Source organism: Perognathus longimembris, chromosome 16 (genome assembly GCF_023159225.1).
Source record: "Perognathus longimembris pacificus isolate PPM17 chromosome 16, ASM2315922v1, whole genome shotgun sequence".
Classification (NCBI taxonomy): Eukaryota; Metazoa; Chordata; class Mammalia; order Rodentia; family Heteromyidae; genus Perognathus; species Perognathus longimembris.
The window spans coordinates 23,806,961-23,828,394 of record NC_063176.1 but is presented as its reverse complement, the minus strand read 5'-3'; the positions used below and the strand labels follow the sequence as shown (position 1 = coordinate 23,828,394).

At 38.1% G+C, this 21,434-nt stretch overlaps 1 protein-coding gene across 2 annotated transcripts in view; it reads left to right on the top strand.

Annotated features, from left to right (window-relative positions):
• Positions 1 to 311: 311 nt before the first annotated feature.
• The window catches only part of Mrpl1 (mitochondrial ribosomal protein L1), a 57,945-nt gene continuing 36,822 nt past the window's right edge, over positions 312 to 21,434 (top strand). For both annotated transcript variants that reach the window (XM_048364277.1, XM_048364278.1), the window contains exons 1-4: positions 312 to 461; positions 5,073 to 5,193; positions 18,211 to 18,469; positions 21,008 to 21,091. In XM_048364277.1, the coding sequence (XP_048220234.1) occupies positions 431 to 461; positions 5,073 to 5,193; positions 18,211 to 18,469; positions 21,008 to 21,091 (495 nt within the window). In that variant the 5' untranslated portion in view covers positions 312 to 430. The remainder of the gene's footprint in view (positions 462 to 5,072; positions 5,194 to 18,210; positions 18,470 to 21,007; positions 21,092 to 21,434) is intronic.

Sequence of the window (21,434 nt, the reverse complement as noted above, 5' to 3'; positions counted from 1 at the left end):
ACCCCCGGACCGGCGCTCTACCTCCCAACAACCTGCCCAGCCCCGAGGATTGTTAAAAATGTCTTGACAAAGCCTGGAATGTGGCGGAGGAAGCTTCCGATCTTCAAGATTTCACGATATATTAAAATAATCGTTCGGAACACTTCTGCAGGTTCAAACCCGGGAAGAAAAAGCCAGGAGGCTGAGCGCCTCTCCCGACGTCGGTAGAGCCAGTGAACCGGAACCACGAAACAAAGGGTCCGGGACAACCCGAGACCTGACGGCGACACGCCCGCCACGCCAGCAGCCAGGCCTAGTTTGGTCTTCTCCTGGATCCGTTGTACCTTCTAACTTCTTCCCCCTTCCCCAGTTCCAGAGCGGAACCTTGTTTTCAATTCTTCCCAGTCGAGGCGTCGGTCCTTTTTTGTCGAAACAATCCGGGGAGGCCAACATGGCGGCGACCATGAGATGCCTCGGTGGAGGTAAGGCATCGAGGTGTGTGGCTGGTGGACAGCTCTGGAATCAATTCTCTTTAGCAGTAACACATCACCGGTGTCCACGCCTGGGGTTCGCTCCAGGAGCTCGAAATGCCTTGTGTTGTGTTTTCTGCAGAGCCATTATTTACAAGCGGCCTGGTTGCACGGCTTAGTGAGGCTGTCTGTGGTCGACGGGGCGGGGCTAGGCGGGGGATGAATGCTTATTTTGGACATGGAGTCTCATGGCCTGGGTTTGAGCCGTGATCCTCAAGTTTCTTCAGTTTCCTCTGGCGTACCTTTTTTTCCCCTTTTGTGCATGGTGCAGTTTGTCTAGCTTAGGAATCATTTGTTACCTTTTAATAACAGTTATTGGCATTAAGAACAGTTTGTACTTTTTCAGTACGGTTTATGTCAACGTGGTATGGGTTTCTTCTATGAGTTAATCTGGCCCTAAGGTCTCTACATTTTGTATTTTAGGTGGGTTGTTCTGGATAGGTTCAATGAGTACTGTCTACACCTGTAAGCATATGCAGAAAACACTTTCTTCAGAGAACCAATTAATAAATACTTTTCCATCGGCCAGCCACAAATCTCTACAAAGCTACTCAGCTCTGCCACTGTAGCTTGAAAGCTGCCACAGATGGTAATGTGAACAAATGCGTTAGGGATGTACCAATAAAACTTTTTGAAAACACACACACTCAAACTCATTGCTCCCCTTCCATGTACTGTAATAGATATTTCAAGTAGTTTGAATCCAAGTATTAATAATAATTTGTTCATTCAGCAAATTTATTGAGTCTGTACATACTTGGCAAGCACCCAGCTAGGTGCATACTATGGTGAATAACCTGTACACATTTCCTTCCTGTGGTACTAACCATCTATTGAGGAACAGACATTAATTAGACAATTACTTCTTTAATTACAAGTGTCCTTAATGTTAGTAGGGAACAGTATGAGCTGCTGTACGTGTATGTGATGGATCTCATTTATTCTGAATTTTCACTAAAGTGTTCTAAAGAATGTCCTAAAATAATGTTTGAGTACTTGAAATATGCCTGGATCATTATGAGGCAAGTACTCTTGCCACTAGGCCATATCCCCAGCCCATAAACAATCCTTTTCTTTTGTGTCTGTCCTGGGCCTTGGACTCAGGGCCTGAGCACTATCCCTGGCTTCTTTTTGCTCAAGGCTAGCACTCTGCCACTTGAGTCACAGCGCCACTTCTGGGCGTTTTCTATATATGTGGTGCTGGGGAATCAAACCCAGGGCTTCATGTATACTAGGCAAACACTCTTGCCATTAGGCCATATTCCCAGCCTGCCTGGATCATTATGAATTAGTTGTGTGAAGGGTGAGTGGTAAAGTAGAATGTCACAGATGGAAAGGAGATTATATATGAATACAACAACAAAACAGCCTGATGTGCTCAGGTAGCTGAGAAGAGGTGAATGTATTTGAAGCCTGGTAAGCATGTGGGATGTTGTCAGATCAAGCTCATAGGTACATAGGTTAGAAGTAGCAGTTCATGGAGTACTTTGGTAAGAATGTACTTCATTCAAAGAGCTAGGGATAAGTCATCCAGTGACATGCTGTGATGTCCATTTCTAACTGATCCTTCTTACTAATCATAGGTGATAAAAAGGAATAGAATGGAACAAAAGTAGTAGTAGATGATGGTGGCCTGGTGTGTGTTGCTGGTGGTAACAGAAGGTGAATGCTAAATGGATAAAATCCCCTACATTAGGATAGGCAGTTTAGGACTACTACCCAGGATCACTAACCTTTCATAACGATTTCAAGAGAGTAAGCCAACAAGAGTGGAGTAGTTTCCATCTCCTTGCCTGGTTATGTGAGTGAGGGTAGGGCTCTAGAGAGTGAGTGTTGACTCAGTAAATTTGAGAATGGTTGAGGTCATTCTGAAGGCTGTCTTCTAAGTAGCAAGTGAGGTGATCTGCTAGGAATGAATGAGTGTAATACACACAGGCTACAGAGATCCCAATAGAAAAATACATAGATCATGGTCTAGTGTTACCTAAGTAGAGATACCTTTGAATTTGCTTTCTTTTACTCTGTAGCAATTTGATAAATTTCTGCTGAAAATTAATGTTCAGTTTTCACTACTGGGAATTCTAAATAGTGATCCTACCACTTTTATTTTTTTTTTTTACTCAAAACACTTGTATAGCAGAGTTTTGTTTTGTTTTTTCTAGTTGTATACTTTTTTTCTTTTATAAGTTTAGACCACAATTGCATCCAGTCCATTGTTGATCAATATTTGGGTTCTCTTCTGTAGTTATGCTATTAGAAACAAAGTCAATGTCATTGCACAGTCTCTTAGTCTGTCAGCACATACCTTTGAGGTACTTATGAAGGGGTGGAATTAGTGCTTCACTGGGCAAAGCTGTAATGTTTTCCAAGATGATATCCAGTTGATGCAGTGTATATAATTTGCCCCTACTTGACATTATCAGTGACTTGGTGTGTGTGTGTGTGTGTGTGTGTGTGTGTGTGTGTGTGCATGCATGCACATGTGTGCATGCTAGGACTGGGGCTAGAACTCAAGGCCTTCCATGCTTGCTCAGCTTTCTAGGTCATGGTGCCAGCACTCTATGACTGATGCACATTTCCAGTTTTGATTTTTTGAGATAAGGAGTCTTAAAAGACTTTTCTACTTGAGTTGGCCTCAAATTGAGATCTTTCAGGCTTTAGCCTCTTGAGTAGTTAAAAGTTCAGGCATGAAACCTCAGATACCCAGCTTCAGTGACTTTTTGAAAAGGTTACCAATCTGATGGTGGGTAAAAGAGTATTACTTATATTATCTAATCTATAAACTCATCTGTCCATAGTTGGTTGAGAACGTTTCATGAATTAAAATATTGTCAATTGCACAAAATGGCATTTTTAGAGATGTGGTTTTATATGTTGGTTTAATATTTATTTGGTTGCAGACTGCAACAGGCCTGTGACTACTGTTCAGCACTGATGTAAGATATTTTCTTGTGTTTTAAATTTGTATTTACCAATTACTAGTGAGTTTGAACATCTTTCAATGTATTTGTGTATTATTTGTAAACTTTTCACCTAGAAGCCTCTTTATTGTTTTTGGCCCTACATATTAAAGATACTAATCATTTGTCAGTATACATGTTGCCAGTTTATTGATAATACTATTATTTGGTTTATCTCATCACTTTCTTTATATTTGATAAACAGAAGTTCTTAACACTAATGCAGCCACTATATGTGTGTACTTTTTAGTTTTGTATGTGATAGATCGTCCCAAAAGGTCATAAAGATGTTTTCTTTAAAATATTTTTTCATGAAAGTATAGGTTTTGTCATTTACATGTAAATCTTTTAAGTTGTCTGTTTGATGTTTGTATATAGGGTCTGAATACATTTTTCCCCCCTAGTGGGTGATTATCTATATCCAAACAGCTCACTGAATTCTTTTCACAGTAACACCTCTGTCTTATTTTAAATATCCATGTATATATGTTTATATGCTTTGTTTTTGTTGCCAGTCCTGGGGTGTGGACTCAGGGCCTGAGCACTGTCCCTGGCTTCTTTTTGCTCAAGGCTAGCACTCTACCTCTTGAGCTACAGTGCCACTTCCGGCTTTTTTCTATATATATGGTGCTGAGGAATCGAACCCAGGGCTTTATGTATCCGAGGCGAGCACTTTCAAATATCCATATATATATGAATCTGTTGTTGAATCATTTGTTCAAGTCTTCTTTTACTTGTTTCACAACTAAACTGTCTTGAGTTTACACTTCAGTAAACTTTATAATACAGCTTTATAAAGTATGGCTGTAGAATAAGTCCTATTTTTATTTTATTTTTGAGCAGTACTAGAATGTGATCTTAGGGCCTTGAAGTTACTTGAAAAGAGCTCTACTATTTAACCCATGATCCCATCCATTTTTTGCTTTAGTTACTTTTTGGTCGAATTTTACATTTTTCTCAGGGCTAGCCTTAGACTGAGATACCCCTCCCTATTCCTCCGTACAATGTCTGTCTTATTTGTTAAGGTGCTATCTTGTTAATTCTTTGCCTATGCTGACTTCAAAGCATGATCCTCCTGATCTCTACCTCTCAAGCAGCTGGGATTACAATTATGACTCACTGTGTTGGGGCTTATAATTAAAGTCTTGCTTTATAATTGGACAAGTTCCTCACTTTGATATTCAGAAGAATTAGAAAATCTGGTGAATATATTATTTGTTAAACAAATGAATCAATAAACAAATTATTTTGAAAACAGACATAAACATATTCCCTGATCATACTCCACTGAGCCTGTGCTTGGTTAAGTTAAAAGTAAGAAAAAATTATTCAAATTTTGGATGTCTTTCTGGATGTGTAGTTTCCATTATTACAATTTTTTTTGGATGGTAGTATTACTGATGGAATTCTGGGTTTTGATCATGCTAGGCAAGCGCTCTAACATTAATCTATATCCCTATCCCCATTATTGCACTTTTTAAAGAATGGTTAAGAATCACAAAATGTTCAGTGGTTTTGTTTTGAAAATACTGATTTTTAGAATGTAAATAATTATGAATGTGATGATTATTTAATATTAATATTTTATATTTTTCCTTTCAAGTCTGGCTACATCATCAAAGGCATAACCTTTCCAAGATGATTTATCAAACATCTCTCTATCCTTGTTCTGTAAACGTTCTGGTTCCCAACAGACATTTGGCTGCTGCTGTTCCTGTTACAAAGTAAGTTTTTCTTGTTTGTGTTTAAGTTATTTTATTTACTGTTATTTAAATTTTTGATTAAAAACTTGGTTAGTTTCTTAAAGACTTACAGGCTCATATAGTTGTAAAAGTTTATCACTCTGCCTTTTTGGCCTTATGGCTTTGATGAAAAGATATGAGTTACTATAATAATACTTAACATTTATGGAACACTGACATTCATTAACTGATGTAATTCCCACAACAGTTTATGAGGAAGATATTGTGATTTTGCTTATGTAATAGATAAGAAAATTGAGGCACTGATAGTTTATGCAACTAGCCCAAGGTCAGAGAGGCAGTGTATGTTGGAACAAGGATTTGAACTGAAGGACTTTAGTTCTGGAATCTACTAGCCTTTTTAAAGTATGTGACTACTTGCAAAACCATTTGGTATAAACCAATTGAACAACTCATGGGGAGGAGAGGGAAAGGGGGAGGGGGAATGGGGAATGAGGAAGGAGGTAACAAACAGTACAAGAAATGTACTCAAGGCCTAACATATGAAACAGTAACCTCTCTGTACATCACTTTGACAATAAATAGAAAAAAAATAAAAACAAAACAAAACAAATAGAGTATGTGACTGTTACCTTTTTAGAACAGAATCTACTGTTCTACTTAATGAATTTTAATTAGGGTGTAGTGTGTGTGTGTGTGACAGAGAGAATATTTTTTCCACTCTTGACATTCTTTCCTCTTAGATAGTTTTTAAGTTAGGTAATACATGATTACCAGTATGGATTTTCATTATATATGTATCTATATATAATTTATATTGTGTTATGAAGGGCTTGAACATGTAGAAATCTAAAGAAATAAAATTTATTTTTCCAATGTTTTGATTTCTAAGAACAAAAGCTGTTTTCATATTGGAATTAGAACTCAGTCTTTTTCTCCTCTGATCCCACCACCTTCTTGTTAAGCTGAACAATGGTGTGAGAGCCTAATAGCACACTGCTTTGCTCCCTGCTGAAGAAGAGACTGAGGCAGAGGTTGGCTGAACTCGCAGGCTTGTCTTCTGGTTATAAGGCCTGGCACTAATTGTTTCTTCTCCCAAGTGACACAGATGTGAATGAAATAGAAACAGAAGGATAGTAGTTATCATTCTTTTATGAATTTTCTTTCTTCCTTAATGTTTTTTTATTGTTAAAGAAGTGGTTAGTAGTTTATACACTGCTTGCTATGTGCTAGATACTAAATAAAGCACATTTACATATTAGTTCATTTAATGTTCACAACAGCTCTATGAAGTACAGATATTCTGATGAACGTTTCACAGATGGAGGAATGGAAGCCCAAAGATCCACTAATATATCTAGGGCTAGATGACTCATGTGTTGGAAGAATTTAGTCCAAATTATCTAACTAGAGAGTTATTTTTTTTATGACATGCATAGAATAATAGAATTGGCGAATTTGGAGCATAGAGTCTGAAACGAAAATAGGATTTTATTTATAAAACCTTACTTTATGGTGACATTTAATAGAATGCAGTATCTAAAATGAGAATTGAACTATGAAAAGTTTTTGGTAAAATTGTAAATTTCTAGTTGTGTGTGTGGTGTCTGTGCATGTGCATGTACGTGTACTTGGACATGTATGTCTGTGCAAGGGTTCTGCGGCTTGAATTCAGAGCCTGGGTCCTATCCCTGTGCTCTTTTGCTCAAGGCTAGTACTCTACCTCTTGAGCCACAGCTCCACTTCTGGCTTTTTGGTGGTTAATTGGTGGTAAGAGTCTCAGGAACTTTCCTGCCCAGGCTAGCTTTGAACTACCATCCTTGAATCTCAGCCAGGATTACAGGCATGATGACCCAGCAGTGCCTAGCTTGCTCAGTATATTCTTACTGCTATAAACTAAGTCACAGTAGTCTCTTATTTGACATATTTTGTTGAGACCTACCTTCCATGTGTCAGGCATGCTGCAAGTTTGTTGATTGTATGAAGGAAATTATGACAAATAATTGTTTCTTTTATTTGAAAAAAGTTGATTCAAGATGAAGGAGTTAATGGTGAACAAATACATACCAATGGAAAGCAGTTTAAAAACGATAAAGGTTATGGAGTGAAAAGTAGGTCATTTTCTCTGGCCTATCCTTTTTTTTTTTTTTTGAGGTAGGTCTCTTTTCTTTTTTTTTTAATTTTTTTTATTTGTTTATTAATTGAACACAAATTTTTTTACAAGGTGTTGTGCAAAAAGGGTACAGTTACATAGTAGGGCAGTGTGTATATTTCTTGTGATATCTTACGTCCTGTTTTTCTATCCCTTCTCTAGGTCAGGTAGACATATATACAATATACAATGTATCAAGAACATATACAGTATTCACAGACTTGGTCTCTACTGTCTCTCCGTCTCCCTTTGTTAACAGTCATATATCATATATACCTTTGTTTTCTGTGTTCTAGGCTTGTCTCGCTCAACATTATTTGTTCGAGTTCTGACCATTTCCCTGCGAATAACAATATTTCACCATTCCTAATCGCTATGTAGTATTCCATTGTGTATAAGTACCATATTTTTTTGATCCATTCGTCTGTGGAGGTGCATCTGGGTTGTTTCCATATTTTGGCTATTGTGAATTGTGCCGCGATAAACATGGAAGTACAAATGTCTTTTTGATATCTTGGGGCTTGCTGTTTAGGATAGATGCCTAGGAGTGGTATGGCCGGGTCATAGGGTAGGTATATATTGAGCTTTTTGAGAAACCTCCATACTGTTCTCCAAAGTGGTTGTACTAATTTGCACTCCCACCAACAATGTAGAAGGGTTCCTTTTTCCCGCACCCCCTCCAGCATTTGTTGTTGTCTGGCCTATCCTTTAGACATTCATTTGTTATGGTGTGTGCATTTACATGAACATGTTATTTTCTTATATGTACTACACACCCTGTTTTGCATCTCATTTGCTTTTAACAAGATATCTTGGAACTAAGTAAATATACCACAATTTATATAACGATTCCCCTATGGATACACATTTATCTTTTTAATCTTTTGCTATTAAATGATCCTGCAGTATATAATCATGTATCTTGTCTAAATATAATGGAAGTATTTATAGCACAAGCTCTGAGCAATACCATTGCTGGGTGGCTTCAAACTGTGATCCTCAGATCTCAGCCTTCTGAGTAGTTAGGATTACAGGCGTGAGCCACCAGTGCCTGGCTATTTCTTCCATTTTTATTAAAAGTACATACTTCTTCATATGTTCTGTTTAAGAACCTTTTATGCTTTCTTTACTGTGGCTTTTCTGTTTATGTCCATTTTTTTTTGTTGTTGTTGAGTAGGAGCTTTTCATATATTATAAATCAGCACAGATCTGTGCTATAAGTTTCTAATTGTCTTATTAGAGGAATCGACCAAGTGCTTGCTATGGGATTATAGATGAAAGCTCAATTAATTCTTTCTGAGGGAGAGAGTAGGGCAAGGAGTATTTGAGCTGAGTCTTGAAAGAACACTGCAGGAAAATTAGGAGAAAGATATTTTAGTGCTACTGAGGCATGGAGGTGAATGATATGGATATATAAAATCATTTTATCTGATTTGGCTTACAAAGAGGATGAATAGGCAACTGGCAAAAATGAACTTTAAAAAAAAAGGTTTCCTTTGGGTGTGGATGCTGTCTGGATTCGGTTTTGTTGAGAAGTTTGAGGAGTATTGTTTGTACCAATTTATGTCTGCACCCAGCTGTACATGCAGTGTCCACTTTTCCATATTCCTAACATCCTCGGGAACTAGCAGTTTTGTGTTTCTATTGTATATTCCTACTGTATGTTTTCTACCTTCTTTTCTTTTGGGCTATTTTCATTTCTGCTTTGTGCAAGTATTTGTTTATTGTGAATAGTAATTATTTTGAGATTATTTTGTCTTTAGTCTTTTGTGTATTCTGTAGGGAATTATTATAGGTTGTCCTCAAATTTTATTTTAGTATAATTTTAGAAATACTTTTTATTAACCCAAAATGCATATTATTATGTGTATTTTTTAAAGCTACAAAAATTTAGAAGCGGATTATTTTTTTCCATGCCTTCCAATGGGTTATTCATCAGCTTGTTTGTGTTCATAATTTTGGTTGTAATATTTATTTTCTATACTAAATTCTTTTATGGCTAGGTTTTTTTCTTGTTTTATTTTGTTTTTAAATCAGGATAGGAGACGGTGGAGAGTCATTTTGATCCTCCCCCAACTCTGTGTATGCACAATCATGTAGCTTCTGTTTACCAGTAGCAGATCCTATTTTTGGGGGGGTCATCTGGGTCTGGTTCCATTTTTCTCCTGACCTTGGCCTTGTGTGTCACAGAACATTTGTATTGAAGGCTGAATATCTTGTGCGGAATAGAAGAGACTGGCATAGTTATTACAAAAGCAAATGGGCATGTTTCTTCATCTGTCTGTGCTGTTTCTCTAATAAAGGTTGAGCTAGGTTTTGGTTTCATGGTTGCTATGGTTACCTTGTGCTTAGAGTGGTGGCTGGGTTGCTGGAGGATGTTTCCCAGTGTTATGCTTTCCCTGTGCAGTTTGGTCCTTAGAGAGTGGTCACTTGTATACTCTGGCCCCTCTCTCATCAAAGGCTGCTGTTGCTTATTACCCAGGGTTGTGTGTGGAGGGCGATAGATGGATAGATCGAGTTTCAGTCTTCAGTAGGCCAGTGTGATTGGGTGTTGGAAGGGATTTCAGCGTTTCAGTTCCTTTTCCTCCATGGTATGTATCTGTTACAGGGCCTGACAGGAAGTTTCTGCCCCTCTCCAGAAATATTGGTATAGGATACCTGGTATAGGTTCCTTCCTGCCCTGTCTCCAGGGGCAGAAATTTTGGTATTTTTTCTTCCTTCCTTTTTTCTTTTTTTTTTCCTTTTCCTTTCCTAAATACAGGATGTGTGTTTACCTGAGCCTTTTCCTCCTGCCTGCAGCCTCTGGGGAGGTGTTTTAGTTTCCAACCCTGCACCTAGTCTTTCCTGAGAGCACTGGTGGAGATGTATGGAAAAAGGCCTATGAATTGAGTGTAAATTCCCCATGTGTCCCCATCTCCCAGGGGATTTATTTTGGCATGCTACCCTGCCATTCTTTCTTCCTGTTTGCCTTTCTAGCTCTGTCATGATGGAGACCACAGTGGGGTGGGGGCTGACTCCTTGGATTTTACACTACTTGGTTGCCTACAGCTTTAGCTTTGTGATCTCAGCTCTGGGACCATTCTTTTCCCAACTCTTACTGGCTTTTTTACACTTTAAGTTGAAGCTTTTAGTTTCAAAGGAGTAAACCAGCATCAGAGATGTGAGTTTATTAATATGCCCTGTGCATTATTTATAGTATATATATAGTATATATATTTATAGTATATATATGTATATATATGTGTATATATATACATATATATATATATATATAGTATTATTTAGTTTAGTTTAGTTTCATGGAAGTTGTATGCCCTCTCCCATTTCCCCAGCTCCTCAATGTAAAGGATCCTTCAGTTTTGGGAGGACCTGGATTAGTCTCTTGGTCACAGATTTTCAAAGGTTTTGGAGGGAACTTTATTATAGCAGTTTGTTTAGCTATTTATTGTTTCATTTCATTTGGCCATAGAATTATTTTTCCTGTTATGTTTTTGGACAGATGAGGCAGGATGAAAGATATTAGCAGAGTGCAGTCTTTTGTTACTCATTTAATCTCTGTGGTTCAGTTACCCAGGTAACTGCAGCTAAATTCTGTTCTCTTTGATTCAGGCTGCCAGATGTTTCTTCTCCATCTTCCCCCAAACCTTGCTAATATGATTAATTTATTGTGAAAATCACAGTATTTTAAGCCTTTCAGATAAGGTCTTACCTAATTACATGCACAACAAAGACCTTTCAAATGTGATTTGTAAGAATGAAGATAGACATTTTTTAGAGTCCTATGAAAAACAGGCAGCAGGTCTGATATTATTACTGTCTTAGGAATTCGTTCATTTGCAAGACTTTATTTATTTGTGCTGGTTCTGGGGCCCAGACTGATCATTGTCCCTGAACTTTTATGCTCAAGGCTAACATTCTTCCACTGTGCCACCACTCCACTCCAGCTTTTCTTGTGGTTAATTGCAAATAAGAGTCTTATGGACTTTGCTCTCTGGGCAGGCTTGTGATCCTTAGATCTCAGCCTCCTGAGTAACTAGGATTATGAACATGAAACACCAAGTGCCTGACCAATGTTTTATTATATTTTATTTTTTATTTTTTCCAATCCTGGGGCTTGGACTCAGGGCCTGAGCACTTTCCCTGGCTTCTTTTTGCTCAAGGCGAGCACTCTGCCATTTGAGCCACAGCACCACTTCTGGCCATTTTCTGTTTATGTGGTGCTGTATATATATAAAAAATATAAAAACACATACAGATAAATAAAATAAATAAATAAAAATAAAAAACCTAGCATATACTTTCTCTCCTGCCTGAATACCACGTGGCGTTCTCCTTTACCGGCTACCTACTTTAAAAAACCTAACAATGGGGGCTGGGGATATAGCCTAGTGGCAAGAGTGCCTGCCTCGGATACACGAGGCCCTAGGTTCGATTCCCCAGCACCACATATACAGAAAACGGCCAGAAGCGGCGCTGTGGCTCAAGGGGCAGAGTGCTAGCCTTGAGCAGGAAGAAGCCAGGGACAGTGCTCAGGCCCTGAGTCCAAGGCCCAGGACTGGCCAAAAAAAAAAAAAAAAAAAACCTAACAATGACCAAAGCTAAAGAAAGCAAAAAAGTTTTCCAGGGAAGGAGGTAGTCACAGAGATGAGTTCAGTTTGGGCCTTATACTGTGGGAGTTCTTTACTCTCTTCCTCTCCATTCAAGTGATTGAGCTTTAGTTTCTTCCTAAGGGATAGAACATTTTACCCAGCCATATGATTGTGTTGAAGAATAAAGAAGTGGTAGTTTCTCTGATGTAAACTTAAGCCTGAAGAAGCTTCATAAGTCTCTACTTTCATGCTTGTATTTCTGCTACTTTCATTAAGAACATGCCTCAGCAAGCTCAAAGGTAGGAGGATGAAAGACAAGCAGAACAAAACTGCCCCAATGGAGCCCAAGGCCATATAAGACAATTATTTTTCAACTGACCTACAAACTCATAGAGGAATATCAATTCCAGGTTATCAGGGACACTCATCCAAATCCCACCTAGATCAGCTGATCCACTGGTGCAAAAACAATTGCAAGTAATTGTGGTAAAGTCTGTTATGTGGAAAAACTAACAAAGAACTTACAAAATACCTAAGAAAAAAAGGTAGAACTAGAGCAATGTAATTTTTCAGCCTTTATTCAAACTATAAAATCTTAGATTAGTAAAATAGTATTCCAGAAAGATATTTGGAGTTTCTGGTGAGCAGATTAATTTCCCCCACAAAAATATCCATATCTAATTCCCAGATTCTATGAATGTGTAATTGCACATGACAAAAGGGACTTTGAAGATATAACTGGGGTTAAAAAAAAAAAAAGCTTGGGGCTGGGAATATGGCCTAATGGTAGAGTGCTTGCCTTGTATACATGAAGCCCTGGGTTCAATTCTTCAGCACCACATATATAGAAAAGGCCAGAAGTGGCGCTGTGGCTCAAGTGGTAGAGTGCTAGCCTTGAGCAAAAAGAAGCCAGGGGCAGTGCTCAGGCCCTGAGTTCAAACTCCAGGACTGCAAAAAAAAAAAAAAAAAAAAAAACAAATCAAAAAGCCAGAAATGGCATGGTGGCTCAAGTGGTAGAGGGCTAGCCTTGAGCAAAAGCAGCTCAGGATAGCACCCAGGCCATGAGTTCAAGCCCCAGGACTGGCAAAAAAAAAAAAAAAAAAGTTTGAGGTGATGCTGGGTACCAGTGGCTTAGGCCTGTAATCCTAGCTATTCAGGAGGCTGAGATCTGGGGATTATGGTTTGACGCCAGCTCACACAATAAAGCCTGTGAGACTCATCACTAATTACCAAAAAATCTGGAAGTGGAGCTGTGGCTGAAATGGTAGAGCATTACCTTGAACACATAAGCTCAGAGACAGTGTGCAGGCCCCAGGACCAGCACACATGCACATACAATAAAACAAAACAAAACCAAAAAAGCCTTGAGGCAAAAAAATACCCTAGATTCACCACATGAACCCAGTCTTATCACGAGTCTTGAAACTGAGACTATTTCCTTTATGACTTACATCAGAGATGGGGAGATGATACTGGGGAAATTCAAGCATGAATGGATTCAACCAGCTTCTTAGTCTGCCATGAAAAGACTCCAGAAAAAAAATACAAAACAATTTGTGTCAGACTTCTAACCTACAGACTATAAAAGAAAACTTCTGCTGGGAGCTGGGGACATAACTTGGTTGTAGAGTACTTGATTTGCATGCCAACACCCTGGGGCCTAGTCACCAGTATCAACACTTTTCTTTTAGTTTACTGTTTTAGGCCTCAATTTGTGGTAATTTGTTATGGCAACAACAGAAAAAAAATGTTTTTTAGCCAGGCATCAGGGGCTCACACTTGTAATTCAACCTACTCAGAAGGATGAGATCTGAGAATTACAGTTCCAAGTATAGGAGTTAGAATCTTTTTGTCAAATTGGTTCCTTGACATAGCATTGCCATTTTAAGAGTAGCCACCATCTTACAAGAAGCTATTTTTAGTTAAGCCACATCCTGTTATGAGAATTGGTTCTCTATGGGCTGAAGGCATAGCTCAAGTATAGAGCAGCAGCTCAATTAAAAACTATTTTTCTAGCAAGTTTTGGCCACATATCCTGGTTTTTGTTGATTCCTTAGGTAAACTTTTAATGCCTTTCAAACTAGTCAATTGTACAAAATTATGAACCTAAGTTCTGACCAATCAGAAAAAGGGCAGTAAAGTATAAGGGATATAACCAAGGTGAACTGCCAGTCCAGAGCACTTGCTTACTTGGCTTCCTGTAGGCAGCACCCTCTTTTGAAGTTAACTTTGCCTTGCTAAGTTCCTTTCAAGTTGGTCTCCTTATTCCTACCTTACACTCAATATCCTAAGACATTTGTAACAGAAGCTAGTGTGACTCTTATCTCCAATTAACCACCAAAAACAAAGCCAGAAGTGAAGTTGTAGCTCAAGTGGTAAAGCACTAGCTTTGAGCAGAAAGAGCTCAGAGATAGCTCCCAGCTGGCAATGAGATCAAGACTCATAACCAAGCACAAAAAATAAACCAAAAACTTGGGGGCTGGGAATATGGCCTAGTGGTAAAGTGCTCACCTCGTATACATGAAGCCCTGGGTTCGATTCCTCAGCACTACATGTATAGAAAAAGCCGGAAGTGGCACTGTGGCTCAAGTGGGAGAGTGCTAGCCTTGAGCAAAAAGAAGCCAGGGACAGTGCTCAAGCCCTGAGTTCAAGCCCCAGGACTGGCAAAAAACAGCAAAACAAAACATAAAAACCTTTAAAACATTTTTTTTATCTCAAAGCCAATCTAACATATAATTCATTCTTGCTTTTGCACTTAATAAATCCTTACTGCCACCACTAATAATAGTATCCTCCCAGCTAATTAGCAATTCAACAAAACAGCAGATAATGACAATCCTCTTTTTGATGAGGTGCAGGTGAACTTTTGGACCAGTAGCCTAAGTAGTGCCAAGTGGATGGATGCAGCAGGTCTCAATAAGCTACCTTGGAATTAATCCACAAATTCCCCAGACTTCCAAAGTGGAGAAACCACATTTTTGCCATACATTTAGTAGATGAAAAATAACAAAGCCAGTAGGAAGAGACTGGAAAGCCTGTTTTAGGAATGAAGCCTTCTGCATAAACACAATGTCCTAGTGAAGCCTCCAAACTTACTTTACAAAAAACGGATTTAATATGCAAGTAGTATGAAACCTCTATTGGCTAAAATGTAACTTTTTAAATTATCAAGTCTCTGCAGTACCCCAGAAAGTCTGATACAAAGTAAGTCAAAGATGATTATATAGTAGCTTATTTACTTATACTTTGGACTTTGTTTCAAAAAATATTTGAGTTGGTTCAGTGGAAACATTTTCAAGTTACAAATGGACTGCTGTTTTAATTAAAAAAAAAAAAAGTGGGCTGGGGATATAGCCTAGTGGCAAGAGTGCTTGCCTCCTGTACATGTACATGAGGCCCTGGGTTCAATTCCCCAGCACCACATATACAGAAAACGGCCAGAAGTGGCGCTGTGGCTCAAGTGGCAGAGTGCTAGCCTTGAGCAAAAAAGAAGCCAAGGACAGTCTCAGGACTGGCAGAGGAGAATGCCATGCGGTATTCAGGGAGGAGAGAAAGTTTATTACCGAACTGCTGGCCTGTGGCCGAGATGATCCATGTCCCGATAGAAGGGAGAGAGAGAGAGAAGAAGGCGACCCCCACCCTGCCCTAGATAAGGCAGGGATGGCAGGTTACACCCCTTCTCTCTGGCCATGCATCATCTCTGCCACTGGCCATCAGTTTTGTAATAAACTTTCTCTCCTGCCTGAATACTGCATGGTAGGCGAGAATCAGGCCATTTGTGATCTAGATTTTCCAACCCATCTTCCCCTATTTCCTGCTTTCTAGTTTTTCTTACACTTGTAAGTTCAAGAGTCTGTAAATTATTGCCAGTGGGTTACACCTGGTCTGTACAGTTTGTGAACTCAGAAGAACATTTATATTTTTAAATATTGAGAATACAGAATAATATTTTTTCATAAAGGAAATAGGAAATTCAAATTTAGTGTCTATAAATAAAGTTTTACTGGAACACAGCTGTGTTTATTTATTTCGGTATTGCCTGTGGCTGCTTTCCCACTGCAGGGGCAGAGTTGAGTCATTACAATGGAGATCATGTGACTCACAAAGGTAAAGCACTTACTGTTCTGTTCTTCATAGAAAAAGTTGTCCAACTACTGCTCAGTCATATGGAACTTAAAATAGCTCCTCTTCTATATCATGTGATTTCATGATTCAGTGCTTCTTAAAATGTTGCTTCTTTGCCTGACTAACTCCAGGTGTGTGTGTATGTATGTATGTGTGTGTAACTCCAGGTGTGTGTGTGTGTGTGTGTGTGTATGTGTGTGTGTGTGTGTGTTGGTTCTGAGCTTAAACTCAGGGCCTGGGCGCTGTCTCTTTAAGTTTTTTTGCTCAAGGCTAGCCCTCTGCCACCTTGAGCCATAGCTCCACTTTTGGCTTTTTTGGTAGTTAACTGAAGATAAGGGCCTCACAGATTTTCCTGCCTGGGCTGGCTTTGATCCATGACCCTCAGATCTTAGCCTCTTAGTAGCTAGGATTACAGACATGAGCCACTGGCACCTGGTTTTACTCCAGGCTTTTAGTAACAGTTTGATTGAAATGTAATTTATATACTATATAGTTCAGCCACTGAAAGTATACAGTTCAGTAGCCTTAATATATTTATAGACTTGTGTAACCATTACAATATTTTATTTAGAACATTTTCATTCTTCCAAAATACCTTGTCCACATTAGGAATTACTCTTCTTTCCTCTAACCTTTTTCCTAGCCCTAGACAACCACTAAATCTACTTTCAGTGTCTTCAGCACATTTCTGGTGCCGGAATTTGAACTCAGAGCATGTGCTTGTCAGGGAGGTGTTTTACCACTGGAATCCATTTTTACTTTAGCTATCTTTTGGAAAGAGGGTTACATTTTTTCCTGGAGGCCAGACTAGAATTTTACTTCTTCATGCCTATGTCTCTTGTGTGCTTGGGATTATAGGCATACCCACCATGATCAGTTCGTTGATTGAAATAGGCATTGATTGAGATGGGCATTGATTGAGATAGGCATCTTGTTGACTTTCTGCTTTGGGGCAGTCCTTCTGATTTCTGCTTCCTAAATATGGAAAATTATAGGTATGAGCCACTGTGCCCAGCAGATTTGTCAGTCTTGACAATTTCTTTAAATACGATAGTACAATATGTTTTTTTTCTGTGACTGGTATCTTTTACTGAGCATATTATTGGTAAGGTTAATTGGTGTTGTAGCATGCATCAATACTTTATTCTTTTTTTGTGGCTGATTAGCATTCCATCATATGGATATACCACATTTTGTGTAGCTGTTCAGCTGGTGAACATATGTATTGTTTTTACCTTTTGGCTGTTATAAATATTACTATCATGAACATTTGTGGACACATGTTTTATTTCTTTTGGATGCATATCAAAGCTAAGTTCATATACTTCAAAATTGATTCTGAAAGTCATGTCAGTTCTGGAAGACATTTTTTCTAATCTCCTAAGTGGGTTAAATTTATTCATAAGACTATGATAAGACTCTCATAGTATTTATGGCATTATATTCAAATTATCTGTCTGCAAATACCTCTTCTCCAGACCTCTGTAAGTATCTGAAGAGTAGCATCAATGTCTTATTTAACTTGTACTGACCATACCAAAGTTTACTTAATATTTGTTGAATGAGAAGAACAAAAACAGTCTATGCTCTTTTATTTAAATCTTTATTGAAAAAGTGATGAATAGTGGGTTACATTAACATAAGTAAGGTAATGAGTACATTTGTTTTTAAACATTGTTACCCCATCCTTCATTTTCTCTCACTTGCCCCCCTCTATAGTCACCTTTCCCCCAAGTTGTAGGATTCATTTCCAATGTAGTATCAAGTGAGTATCTATGTTGCATTACTTCATCCTTTGTCCTGCTGTTTCTATGATTCCCTTTCCCTTTCACAGATCCAATAAACTTATATACAAGAGACAGGTACAGAAAAGTACGAGAAACTGAAAAAAAAAAACCCTATCTACATACATGACATAATAAGGACTTATTGTTCCATTTCTTGGAGTTCACATTGATTCATTTCATTATATATGGTCCTATGTGCTTAGCAATTGGGTTTTTGAGGGAAAAATCTCAAAAATTCCCTGTTAAGAATATCAGTTCTTATTCTTGAATGAAAATAAATGATATCTTTGTTATTTGCTGTCTTACATTAATTGGTTATAGTCAATTAACAAACTTCCCTAGAATACACATTCTTATAATTGATATTGAATGTATCTTTTTTAAGGCGTGAAAAGAAAACAAAAAAAGGTGCCAAAGACAAAACACCCACGGAAAAACTAGAGGAGATAGAAAAAATAAAATCATACCGTTACATGGAAGGTGAACCTGAGGATGACGTCTATTTAAAACGCTTATACCCAAGGCAGATATATGAGGTGGAGAAAGCTATCCACTTACTGAAGAAATTTCAAATTCTGGACTTTACTTATCCAAAGCAAGGTGTTTATCTTGATTTGACATTGGATATGGCACTTGGGAAAAAGGTATGTAGACCTCATTAAAATAAATTCATTTGGGAAGTGGCTATATGAATGTTCTTAACCTTTAAAATTCTTACCTTCCATAATAATTTTAAAATTTCATGATCTTTTTGTGTTTCAGCATGGAAATATTTGCTAATTTTTCAGTTTTCCAAATGTAATACTGAAAACACTAGAGAACTGATACACATATATCTCCTGTTCTCCTGAACTTCAGTCGTATAAATTTCAACAAAAAGTAGTGTTAAAATTAATTGAGTTATCATTGTGGTTTTGGAAATGTGACCTAAGCTGTCTGGGTTGTGTCCCTTTGTAAAAGAGAGTTTTGGATTAGCTCTATTGTGTTTCTTAGAGCCCTTAAATTGAGACTAAGTTGTCATAGATGAGGTTGTGAGCTTCTCACTCATAACCTCAATCAGAACCTCTCTGTTTTGTCTCTTTATGTTGGACTTATTCAAAGATTTTTTTTTTTAATGAAACAAATACTGTTGAGCCCTAAACTTTGTTTCTCCCATGAGAATACTGTTGAGCCCTACATTTGTAAGTTTTTCCAAAGAGAAATGTGATTTTCATTTTAACTTTTATTTTGTGCTGGTCCTAGGGCTTGAACTCAGGACCTGGGCACTGTCTCTGAGTTTCTGTACTGAAGGCTAGTGCTCTACCACTTGAGCTGCAGGTCCACTTCTGGCTTTTGTGATTAATTGGAGAGAAACGTCTCATGGACTCTCCTGCCTGGGCTAGCTTTTTAGTTTTGTTTATTAGAAACAGTTTATACCAACCCTGTTATACTTTTATTTTCTACTTTGGTGTTACTGTTATCTCTATTATCTAAAATACTTGTAGTATCCAATATAATCATGTAGTGTCCGTGATTGTCAATGGAACTCCATTAGAGCAGGACTCTATCTGAAAATCTCTTTTAAACCAGTGACACTGAAAATATACTTTCCTTGTCTAAAAGCATTTTATACCTTTGTTTTTGTTATTCAGCATGTAAAGCAATTGAGTATTTTCTAGGAGGTACTGTTATAGTGATTGCTTACCATTGGAAACTTCTGACCAGTTGTGATGTGGAATAGCAGATCATTACCAGTCAATAATAACTAAGTTGCATGGCTGATATAAAATGTGCCTAAGAGTTTGTCTTTTGTCTGAGAAATCCTCAGGAGGATTTTCCTTTAAAATTATTTTTTTTTCTAAAAATACAATCTTTCAATGTTTTATTAGAGCAACAATCCCTTTTCTTCTAAATCCTAAGGCCACTCAAAACTATGTAGAGCCTTAGAACCTATTTTCCTATGAAATCTCTAAGAAGATTTGGAGGCAGGCCTCAACAGTAGCTCACCTGCCTAGAAACCCAAGACCCTATGTTCAATTCCTAGTACCACTAAGAAATAAATCTTTGGTAGAATGAACAAATGAATCGATGAGTCAATGAATGAAATCTCCTGAAGGGATCTGAACCTCAAGTCTACATAGGTTCTTGCTCAAAATAACTGAGCATTTTAGTTCTCAGGCCTTTTTACCTGTATTAGGAAACCTAATACAGGATGTCATGACCTATTTTGGATTTGCCAGTTCATTTCTCAAACATATCTGAAAGTGATAAAAATCCAGGATATTTCAAAATAGACCCATTTAGAAGATCCTTTCAGATCTGGTATTCTGTCATGAATATAGTGTTTATATTGTTTAATTGTTTAGAGCAGTCATAGCCCTTGGGGGTGATGTATGAACAACTGGAAATTGTCTGTTGTTCAGTGTACATAGATAGCTATACTACTCATGTTTTGCTTTTATTAGAAATGTATTGAGGGGCTGGGGCTATGGCCTAGTGGCAAGAGTGCTTGCCTCCCATACATGAAGCCCTAGGTTCGATTCCCCAGCACCACGTATACAGAAAATGGCCAGAAGTGGCGCTGTGGCTCAAGTGGCAGAGTGCTAGCCTTGAGCGGGAAGAAGCCAGGGACAGTGCTCAGGCCCTGAGTCCAAGGCCCAGGACCGGCCACAAAAAAAAAAAAAAAAAAAAAAAGTATTGAAAATTTAGAAATGTTTTTCAAAAAAGTTAATTCAAGGTAGCAAATATGTTGACATCCATAATAATGAAAGACATTGTAGCAGTGCTGGGCAGATACAGATGTGTAAACATACCTGTTAACATTTGGGACCCTGTGATGACTGGTATAGGTTGGACCAAGTGCCATAGAAGTGTAGGGCTGGAGAGACATTTAGATTCAGATTTTGGTTTCTAAAAAAGAAAGACAGTATTTTGAGCTTGAAATTTTAATCAGTGCTAGTGTGAGGACTTGATGTGGAATTAAAGAACTGAAAACACGAGTCAAGTGCAGCAGTATGTACCTGTAATCCCAGCACGAGGGAGTTTGAGGCAGGAGGCTAGAGAGAGACAGAATGACATCCTGTCAAAACAAAACAGGAAAATCTCTAACACCTAAAACATGTCAGTTCTGTGTGTGTTTTTTTTTATGACTGAGAAATAGTAGAAAAGATGAATTTTTTGTTTTCCCTTTATTGAATATTTAGAAAAAAGTGGAGCCATTTGCAAGTGTTATCAGTTTTCCATACCCATTTGCTTCAGAGATGAATAAGGTTGCTGTGTTTACAGGGGTAAGTATTTATATAAGGGTCAACTATTTATATAATTTAATTTGTTTTGAAGTCAAATTAATGATTAGATTGGTTCTAAGATTTTTGGTTATTTTTTGCCAGTCCTGGGCTTGGACTCAGGGCCTGAGCATTGTCCCTGGCTTCCTTTTGCTCAAGGCTAGCACTCTGTCACTTGAGCCACAGCGCCACGTCTGGCTTTTTCTGTATACATGGTCCTGGGGAATTGAACCCAGGGCTTCATGTATGCAAGGCAAGCACTTTACCACTAGGCCATATTCCCAGCCCAAATTAATGGTTAGAATGAATAGAATTAGAGAACATTTTCATATTCACCTCAGTCTTC